Consider the following 11,538-nt stretch of genomic DNA (forward strand, 5'->3'; position numbering starts at 1 on the left):
TTTTGATGACGTCACAAAACAAACGACGGTGGAAATGCGGCACTGAAAATTGCAATGTTTCGTTTTTGTCTTCTTTACGGTAAGTTCGTGTTTGTCTTATTAAAATAAACTCTACATATACTAATATTGAGTATCTCTGTCCCATTTTAATTTCGCCATTTCGATTCGCATTTAAGAAAAATCACTATCCTATAATATAGTTAGGACTTGGTTGGAAAGTAGTTCAAACTTCTTAGGCCATATTTGATTACTGTTACAATGTAAGGGAAGTAACTCGAACAAAATTTACGCTTTGCAGGTTTCCTTCTGCTTGTGACAGGCTCGACAGAGAAAGACGTCTCTAGAAAGGTATTTATATGAGGAATGTTTTCATTTCTGATTCGTACAATGATATGCCATTTATAGTAAATATACTTACACAATCTATACAGTAATGTAGACTATTCAGTAGATGTATATTCAATCGCTTCCTCACTGATGCATTGTAGCCCGTTTCTTGTGGTATAGAGCTAGACCTATATTCTTTTCCCTTTTCTTTATATTCAGTTTAAAGTTTTAAGGCGAGGGTATCACAGGTATATGTAATAAGTCCTTCCTTCCTGCCTTCCTTTCTTTAAGCTGACGTGTTTTCCAATCTTGTTTCTTTTTTATTCTGAAAAAAATACTTCAGATTAACAAACATTAAAGAAAAACCTCTTGACTAATTCCCATGGATACAAATACTGATTTCAGAGGCTAACACTGCCAAAATGAATGTTAAATATTTCACTGGTCTAATAAACAGGTTCCAATAAGTAATGGCAAGACCAAGGCAACAGGAGAAGTGGGATATCAAGTTGGTGAGTAAAACTTTGGTATCATATTGTACCAATTTAAAGTTGTGTGTGAATTAAAAAAAAGACAACCTTTGTTGGTCAATAGAAACTTATGATATTCCTCAAAATGATACAGAAGCGATCAGTACTATTATCACGGATTGAAAGATATGTATGATATTCATTTTTGCATAAGTACTGACCAATTCAAGAATCATGCAAAAAAGGATAGTGCTTTCTGCTTCATCAAAAACATCAGCATTGTAAAAACTAATGTCATCGAGTCCGGATAATGCCTCATTCTCAAAACAAGTACCAAGATAGTCATAACCACTAGACTTAACTCTTCAGTAAAACTTTTATGGCACACATTAGAATATATTTACATCTTTCCCTTCTTCAACTTAGTAAAATCTGACTGCGTTAAAATTAGCGTAAAGCAGTGAAAAAAGGCTCAGCGCATTAATAAGCACGGGAATCGCAAACATAATCATGATGTCATCTCTTTGTGACGTAACTTATGTTACCGGAGAGTCAACTAAACAGCACAATTTTCAAAGGACTGATCTACGGTATGCAATTTTAGCATTTTTCTCCTGTTACTTGATGATCTCTGTACAAAATCTAATGTCAAGTGAATGTTTTGTCAGAAACTAAACTGAAGATTGCAGAAATAAATGGATATTTAACTTCTCCAAGAGGTAAGCTAACACCAAATGGCTGAAGAATACAGTTCCTATAGAACAATGAATGCAATAAAAACACTGTTCAATCCATATACAGTTTAATCTGTATTAAGCGACCACTCAAGGGAAGTTGAAAAATGGTCCATCCGTCTGTCCGTCTGTCAACAATTACCTTGTGAACACGATAACTTGAATCAATTAATATCAACCAAATTTGATGAAACTTTGCATCCATATATTGACAAGATCTCAAACTATTTTAAAAATGGAAATTATTTGACTGTAACTTACAGAGTTATTGCCCTTTGTAATAATATTATCATTGGACATTGTGAACACCATAACTCCAGTAAATATCAGCCAAATTATATAAAACTTTGTATGCAGCCATATATCATCAAGATCTCAGACGAGTTTCAAAATGGAAATTATTCCACATGAAACCTACAGAGTTATTGCCCTTTGTAATAATATTATTATTGGACTTTGTGAACACAGTAACTCAAGTAAGTATTAACCAAATTTGATGAAACTTTGTATGCAGCCATATATCGACAAGATCTCAGAAGAGTTTCTAAATGGAAATTATTCGACATTAACTTAAAGAGTTATAACCCTTTGTAATAATATTATTATTGAACTTTGTGAACACAATAACTCAAGAGAATTCAACCAAATTTGATGAAACTTTGTATGAAGCCATATATCGACAAAATCTCGGATGAGTTCGAAAATGGAAATTATTCGACACTAACTTACAGAGTTATTGCCCTTTGTAATAATATTATTATTTGACTTTCTGACCATGATAACTGAAGTAAATATCAACCAAGTTTGATGAAACTTTGCATATAGCCATACAAGTATATCAATAAGATCTTGGATTAATTTGAATGTGGGAAACATTCAACTGTAACTGACAGAGTTATTGCCCTTTGTATAATATCACATCAAGTCCTAAAAAACTAAACGGATTTGATGAAATTTGGTCTGGAGAATGATTTGGCAATGTTGTAATATATGTTGCATAAATTAAGGATGTGACACCCTTGGGGCGGGAGAAAGGGGGCCCCACTAAGGGAAATGTAGCAACAACTTTTGCCATACTTACTGAAATATCTAGGTGAGCGATACATGCCATCTTGGCCTCTTGCTTATTATTATTATAATACTAATTTTTTTTTATTATGATATATATTTTTTGTAATCTTTTAGCGTAGCAAAACACATTGATTTAACATTAGAAATATATTTTATTGGTTAATTAGATAACTTTCCAATTCGCATGCCTGTATACCAATTATTTATATCTTTTTTTTTTAATTCCTGAAATCTTAGTTATGTTACTGCACTTCCTACTTTTTAAAAGGCGACTTTTTTACTGGCAAATATCTGTTTGAATGACTCAAAAAAGATAACAAATCACAATTTAACGGTAAGTTGACTGTTTATGCATTCCTTAATTGTTATATTTCTTGTGCAAGTTTATGTATTTTATGAGTCAAAATGTCTGAAAATCTTCAGAATTCTAAACCACCTCTTCACCTCCTTACCCATCCTTTTTTTTTTGAAAACTAAAACTACAAGTTTGGGTGTTATTTACATGTGTCTTTATATCATGTTTAACTTTCATAATCACATCAATGTCCTGCGAAATAGCAAAAATATCATCCCCGAGAAAATAACTGGCTGTACAGTAGTCAACATTGAACAATGTATGTGTTGTGTATTTTATATGGAATATTTATATGTTGTTTTTTCCCTTTTACATTGTTTTTATTAATCCATTGATGTATATGTATGTTTTATTAATAGGTTGACCATGTGTTAGATAAGCCTTTGGCTTGACATTTATCCTCGGAAAATAAAGATTATTATTATTTAACACCCATGTAAGTCTTCATTAACCTGCATTTATTTAAGCTCCATACACAGACAACATACATCTGTCATGTAAGTGTATAGCAATAGTGGTTACTATACATGTTGCCCTTGAATAACTAGAATCAACTATGACATAATGTTATCAGAGATCTTTACCAGACAAGTAAATGTCTTTGCCGACTTTTCACAAATTATTGTTGTTATTATAAAGTTTTGTGGTTTGGTAACTAGGGCCCCCGGAAATCCACATTTCCAAGGGTGTTTTAAAAGATGGAACTCCAACATTGGATCTCAAGTGTTCTTCCAAGTCCACAGAAACATCTGTCCATTCCTTCGCTTGGACGAGAAAAGGACCAGGGAAAAGACGTTACAACTTTATAACAGGAATGTCACCAAAAATTGGGTTTTCATGGCCATACCAGAATGCTTACATGGGATGGTTAAAGCATAAGATAATTGAGGATAAAAACATGGTTGATGGGGAATATAACCAAGGTAGGACAGTTATACAGTCTCCTTTGAAAATACAACGTGTAAGAGATTCAGTACCAAATTTTAGTAATAACTAAATGTTATAAGTTCCCTACTGGCAATACAAGTGGGATTATAGGTTTTCTCCCCATCCGTCCATTCATCTGTCAGTCTGTTCACAAGGTCACTGTTACTATTTCAAGTGGAGGTCTGTATGTTAAAAACTTTATTTGCTTCACATAATAATTACATACCCTTTAACGTTGAAAATAAGTCCAACATGGATGTAAATTTGGCTATAAAGGATTTTGTGTCTTCAGTGTCCATGATTTAGCTGCAGATCAAGTGTGGCATATTTTCAATAATGTACTTTAATTGTCTTCAGCATTATTGATGCACAACAAATCACTAGGGCCGTCTTTATTTCAAGATTTCTGTTTAAATATTTTTAAAGACGTGTTTATCTGCAAGACCTATTTAATTTTAAGTACTTAAACTTGCAAAGGTTTTGTTAATGAGGAAATGTATATCATTATTAGTCCTACTGGTGAACAGACCATCCACTCAGTTTTTTTCACTTTTCTCAACAATGCTTCAAGGTATGTTGATGAAAGTATGTTACTTAAGAAATAATTAACGATGATTTATGTATTGTTGCAGGATATACAACGAGGACGAGGATATTTTGCAATTAAATTAATAACGAAGGCCGCAGGCCTGAGTTATTAATTAAAATTGCAAAATATCCGAGTCCGATTATTTCTATTCTACCATGTACTGTTTAGTTCTGAGATCGACCTCTTTCTAATAGAAAAACAGCAAAGAAACCCCGAGAAAACCTTGTAATTTATTTCTTGAGTATTGCATTATTTGTTGATGAAATATACAGGCAATACAGTACTACGATCAAAAGCATCTATCATATGGCATTGATTTTGAAAATTAAAAAAAAAAAGAATAAAAAAAAAAGAAAAAGAAAAAAAGAGGGGGACCTCCGTAGGATTCGAACTCGCGTCATGATAAAAATGTATTGAAAGACTAACCCATTAGCCCACTCGGCTATAGTAATCTTTTATGAAACGGGTGAATTTTAGATATTTAAAATTGTAACAGCCATGACTCACGAGCGTGTATTATTGGCACGAGCGTGTATTATTGGAAAATAATACATGGTTTTAAACCAATCAAAACTGGCGTTGCATAGCAAACATGGTAGAATTCCGTATAAGTAGAGAGGGAATAATAACCACAATTTACTCAAGGATTACCAATTAGGTTTAACTTCATTAGTCATTCAGTAGAGTTAGAAATCAAGTTTGAGTTTGAGGGTTTTTGAGTCAAGGTCTGGTCACTGTTACTTATTTTTTAGGGGGGGGGGTAGGGGACTGGATAATCCGAAGGGTTCTGATGTTAATATCGCCTTTCAAGCTGCCTTGCTACGTAGTAAGATCGTCAGAAAATTCGGACTAGAGACCGGAATGCTTGTTTGAATACTATTTCTATCATTCTGTGTAACTATCAGACATATTAATCTCTGTCATTGTTTTTTCCAGGTGGTATTGTATCTTTCACTTTGCGCATTCCTCTTGAGCCTTGTGAGGATGAAGGACTCTTCAAATGTACCCACTACTTTCAAAAGGACAAAAAAACCTCACCACTGGAAAAGTTTGCTGTGTTTCGTTTTAACAAAACTCTTGTTTGTGGTAAATTGTTAGTTTAAAATACACCTTCAGTATTAATTGTTTCTACCTCATACTTCTGAAGAGGTGTATGATATGAAGTTTGTCAGCCCACCCTACGTACACAGCTGTCCATTATCTGTCTAAGTGCATGTTTTACACAATTTCCTGTTTTCATGCAGGGGCTAATCTAGGATTTGGGGAATACTATCCATTATGAAATTTAGGGGAAATAAAGGGGCGGCAGTGTCTTGAATTATTCTTTAAATTTTAACATTTGACAGCTATTATTTGCTATAATTCTTACATATTTCATTAAATTTGGGGGAGATCCCCTGTTTTGGAGAATTTTCCCCTGTTTTATGGCATTTTTTCTTGATGGGGAATTTGTTTTTATTCAAAGGGGAAAACACCATCAGTGGGGAATACTACCCAATTTCGGTAGTAAAAATGGTCTAGATTAACCTCTGTCATGTATTGATTTACAATTATCAAATTTTCTATAAGTAACATTTTCGGGTGTGTAATACTGAAATGAGATCTAATATCCCATTCTCTATTGAATGGTGACCCTTAATTTACACACCATGCATAACTGCAGTATAGACTAATATGATTTTATATACAAGCCATAATTGTCAGATTTTGTTGTTGGTGACTTATTGTGGCTTGTTTTATGCCTTAGCTGAGTATTTGACATAACCTAAAATCACCTTTATGAGTGGCCAGGTGGCACAGTGGTGACTATATAACATACTTGCCTTTCACTTAGGCGACCAGGTTTCTATATTCCCTGTTCAGATGTGAAAAGGTATGGGGCAACCACATGGGTTTTCTAAGGGTATATTCTGACTGCTTTAGATGCCTCCTTGTACTGGTTAATTAAAGACATAAAATATTTGCAGGCTTTATAACCCAACAACAAAACAATTTACAAAACTTACAGGAAGTGACATAGGATAAAATATTCTTGTGTTAAATATAAATCAACAAATGTTTACATGTGCTATGGCTAAAATGATTGTCGATTTTTCAAAAAGAAAACTCATGCTTATTTAAAATTGATTTAGTTGTGTGAATTCTACTTAATTAAAAAAAGATTCTATTAAGGTTAGATTTTTCTACTTTGTAAACAAAAATACAGACTTTATCCATAGCTTGTGAACAATTAAAATGAGGTTTATTATGTTTATTTCTACGAAACAACATACATGTATGTGGTTTCAATGATAATGAAAAATGAAATTTAAGATAATTGATTTGAATTACACTGTAACTTGCAAGGTAAATCCACCGGACCACAATCATCAAAAGATGGGCCGTCTGATTTTGGTAATCTCCTTAAAGAAGAAAATGTGAGCTATGCTAATCTGGCTATAGAAGAATTGGCTGCCATCATTGTACTAGTTCTCATCCTGATTGTCACCATCATATGGTAAGTCACACCAAGATTTGTCTGCTCCAAGGTTATTGTGTATGTTTTCTGGTAATCCACGACAAGGACACATTTATATTGTCTGCTCCAAGGTTATTGTGTATGTTTCCTGGTAATCCACGACAAGGACACATTTATATTGTCTGCTCCAAGGTTATTGTGTATGTTTCCTGGTAATCCACGACAAGGACACATTTATATTGTCTGCTCCAAGCATTCTAGCTAGATGGACACCAAAAGGACAGGGAAAATTAAAATCTGACTTTGACTTGAACCCAAACACCTCAAAACTCTAGAGGGAATTTCTTACCAGTTGAGCCACTCTGAATTATAACAATTTCGTATCATTTCTTACCAAAAGTTTTTCCCAAAATATTTTCCTAGATAATATAATTTTTCCTGTATTTTACATTCATCTCTCTCCTTTTAATTTGTCAGCTGTGTGCGTCGTCGGAAAAATGCTAACAAGACAAAGGTAGGTTTTCCTTCTCCTTAAAAGGTTATTTCTCTGAATAGAACTCATCCTCTTAAAAATTTTATTATGTACTGGTTTTCTTTTACTTTTTTTTACCCATAAAATTTTAATATATTTCATACACCGGTATCTACTTTTAGCCCTATCCTCTTTGGACATATACATGTAATGCTATTTGACTTTGAATTTTTGATCAAACAAATATCCCATTGTGTCGTGTATCATTACACTTATTTAAACACATTTTAATATTTCAACAAAGTTGATATGACATGTTTTCAAATTTTTAGAATGAGAAAGAAAAAAAATCAGATGCAAACTTAAAAACAAAAAGGAAACCATCAAGGAGCAGAACTAGAACATCCCATTCAAGACATTTAAACTCAAAGAGTCACTTATCCTCTCACAGACAGCCATCTTACTCCACTACTGATCCAGCAAATCATTCACCAAGGCCAAATAAAACTCACATTTCACCATACCAGTCAATGACAAGGATGAATGGACCGCCACCACCCATTGGAGGTCCTCCCCAGTCAATGGGTGGCCCACCCCTGCCACCACCCATAGGAGGGCCTCCCCAGTCAATGGGTGGCCCACCCCTGCCACCACCCATTGGAGGTCCTCCCCAGTCAATGGGTGGCCCACCCCTGCCACCACCCATTGGAGGTCCTCCCCAGTCAATGGGTGGCCCACCCCTGCCACCACCCATTGGAGGTCCTCCCCAGTCCATGGGTGGCCCACCCCTGCCACCACCCATAGGAGGGCCTCCCCAGTCAATGGGTGGACCGTCTTCTCCTCCAAATGGACCACCTCCCCAGAATATAGGAGGATCTACAGGGAAAACAGCTACTGCTAGGCCAGACAGAAATGCCTTCCTGGCCAGTATCAATGCTCGAAGAGCGAGTTCATCTAATTTGTAAAATGATCACTGATAACATGAGTATTGATGTGTAATAAACATAAGAAAGATTCCAATTAATATAAAAATGTCAAAATATTGAATATTCAGTATGATTCATCGAATAAAAATTGGTTTGTCCATATACATTGTGTAGCATTATCAGTATGACTGTAAATGAAGGATGAAATGGCAGACTGCTTGATTTGATATTTTTTGAGGGAATTTACCATTTTTATATTTCCATCAGGGGATCACATTCATTTTCAACTGATTTCTACGAAAGACTGTAGACATTCAATTATTTGTTGTTGTTTTTCCTCGGCAGAGTTTTGATTCAAAAAGTATTTAAAAAGTTAACCTTTGTTAAATTTCATTAGTTTTAATCTTGTCTGGAGATCTCATCACTCCTGTTTTGACTGATCTTTTTGAAATTGTAGGCTTAATTATCCCTAGCTGTCAGAAATGTAGACAGTCTAAAATGTAGGCTTAATTATCCCTAGCTGTCAGAAATGTAGACAGTCTAAAATGCAGCAGATGCATGTACTCTTTGTTGATATGACTATATTCCATGGGTGGACTGTAGAGATCATTTGTAAATACAAGCAATAAATGTATAGGTAGTCAGTACTATTTGGTTAATAAGGGATATATCCCAATACTGAAAGTGTATAAAAATGCCAAACAAAATGTCCTCTTCATAATAATACTGTCCTACAACAATTACAATAGTATAAAACCAACATGAATTGGAGGGGAATTTCTGCTGTTCAAGAAATAAATCTAAATGAAACAAGCAAATTTGTGAACCCTTGATTCATTGAACCCTGTTCCTATGTTTGAAGACGTTTGGGAAATATTTGGGAGAGTGATTTAATGGCAAACAACAATGTTTTCATAAATCGAGGGATGGTAACTGTGTTACTAAGTTTGATCCAATAATATTTGTGGGGATCATTGCATGAAAATAGCAAAACTCTGCCAAATAATGTCCCGCAAAAGTGGCAATTGAACTTATGAAGTTTGAAAAAAATTTATTCATAACTCTTCCAGTTATTTCACCGAAACGGCAGAAAAGGGTTTTAGTTCAATAGGGGCCATAACTCTGCCAAATAAAGTCGATCAAACTTGGCTGAGCCCTTCAAGTGTTACACCATGGTACCAAATTTGAAGAAAATCTGTTCATAACTGTTCATAACTATTGCACAGAAACAAAGCATGACAGACAGACAGACAGACAGACAGACAAACCCAAAGTAATATTTCCTTTTTCGGTGAAAGCTGGTAGTAATGGGGAAAAAATAGAACACATTTGTATTATTCATGACTTTTTTATTTATTGATCAATTTATACAACATACATTTTCTGTTATTTCTCATTTTATCATGATAGATTCTGGCTTAAACAATACATATTTGATGTCACACTTTCACAAATTAACCTTACTACACTTGATTACTGTAATATTAGCAAAGGTCAAACATACAAATGTGTGGTCTCACTTTTTCCTGAATGAAGAATTACTTTTCTAGTTGTAATAGTTATTTATAATTTCATTGTAGGTCTTACATAAATCATTGTTATATTAACTACTGAAACCCCATACATATGTACTACAAACATTCGCAAATCATTAGATAAAATATTTAGTGTAAAATTCATCAAGATACATATAAAAGAGCATGATTGTTACATGATGATATGTTATTTTATTACATTGGGAATGTTTCACTAAAACAGTTCTAATTGCACTTGGAGGATAACATCAAAGGGAACATTTGTACAAAAGTTCAGTAGTAGGTATAAACATTTGTACAAAAGTTCAGTAGTAGGTATAAACATTTGTACAAAAGTTCAGTAGTAGGTATAAACATTTGTACAAAAGTTCAGTAGTAGGTATAAACATTTGTACAAAAGTTCAGTAGTAGGTATAAACATTTGTACAAAAGTTTAGTAGTAGGTATAAACATTTGTACAAAAGTTCAGTATTAGGTATAAACATTTGTACAAAAGTTCAACATTTTGTTGTGAAAATCAATTGCAGAGTATACTTGAAGCATGCAAAAAAAAATTTGCTGCATTGGGAATTTTCAGTAAATTAGAGATTCATTTTGAACAGACAGGAACAAAATTCCTATATGTAATTTTCACCTGTAATTTTTACACCGAATGATTGGGACTTTCCATGATAAATTACTTTAGTAATGAATTAGAGGTTCTGTTGTGTGTTTTTTTTACTAGTTTCCTGACAAATGCTTGTTTTTCTGTGGTATATGTAGGACACCTTAATTTCTGTGGTATATGTAGGACACCTTAATTTCTATAACGGAGAAGGAATGCTATTCATCCAAATAAAATATCTGTAAATGTTCCTGATATAATTATTCCTGTTAGGCCTCTTGTTATTATATGATCTCCAAGTAGTAAGTAAAATTAAAATACAATATGTATATATATATATAAAACCAATTCTTTTTGTGAGATTTATATTTCCTAGAAATAGACACATATTACGATAATAAAAGATATTCGGTGCCAAACAAAAACAAGAGGCCCAGAGGGCCTGCATCGCTCACCTTGATTTCAGTAATCATGGCAAAAATATTTTTAAGTTACATTACAACTATTTTCCTGTCATCTTTGCTGCATTTTCTAACTAGGGTTTCAAGCAAATATGGATCAAATCAAGTCATTCTTCAAGAAGGAATTTAAAGTTTTTTGGGCGTTTTTTTTTTAACAATATTTGCCCTATCAGGCCCCTTGGGGTCAGAATTGTCATTGATGCAAAATCTGTTCCCCTTTCCCAAGGTCCTTTAATTCTCACCAAATTTGGTTAAAATTGGTTAAAAGCAAATGTTGATGGACGACAACAGGGCATAAAAAACAAGAGGCCCATAGGGCCTGTATCGCTCACCTGGTTGGATTTGACCAAATGTCAAAATAATGTTCATGTTCAATTGGTTTTGTTTGTCAACCTCAAACAATGCTATATATGGTTATAGTGTGGGGATCCCAACTGCTTTAAAGAAATAATGAAGTCCTGACTCTCTGAGTTTACAACATGCATTTATAACTTTATGACTAGTAGTGATTTAAAGGAATTACCTCTATTTCCCATATGGGGCCCCGCCCCTTTTGCCCCTCGGGGGTCAGAGTCACCATTTATGCAAAATCTGTTCCCCTTCCCCCAA

General features: G+C 34.0%; 1 protein-coding gene across 1 annotated transcript; it reads left to right on the forward strand.

The window, feature by feature from the left end:
• LOC117322211 (protein CHUP1, chloroplastic-like) lies at positions 1-11,231 on the forward strand. Its single transcript, XM_033876983.1, has 8 exons — positions 1-79; positions 299-348; positions 785-839; positions 3,617-3,880; positions 5,410-5,559; positions 6,820-6,970; positions 7,409-7,445; positions 7,736-11,231. Exons 1-8 carry the CDS (start codon positions 55-57, stop codon positions 8,366-8,368), a joined length of 1,365 nt encoding a protein of 454 aa, XP_033732874.1. The 5' UTR covers positions 1-54; the 3' UTR covers positions 8,369-11,231.
• The last annotated feature ends 307 nt before the right edge of the window (positions 11,232-11,538 follow it).

Source organism: Pecten maximus, chromosome 2 (assembly GCF_902652985.1).
Source record: "Pecten maximus chromosome 2, xPecMax1.1, whole genome shotgun sequence".
NCBI lineage: Eukaryota > Metazoa > Mollusca > Bivalvia > Pectinida > Pectinidae > Pecten > Pecten maximus.

Coding starts and splice junctions, on each gene's coding strand:
- LOC117322211 (XM_033876983.1), top strand. CDS start 55: ATGTTTCGTTTTTGTCTTCTTTACG. Junction 5,560..6,819: donor TAACAAAACTCTTGTTTGTG/GTAAATTGTTAG, acceptor GTAACTTGCAAG/GTAAATCCACCGGACCACAA. Junction 7,446..7,735: donor AAAATGCTAACAAGACAAAG/GTAGGTTTTCCT, acceptor TCAAATTTTTAG/AATGAGAAAGAAAAAAAATC.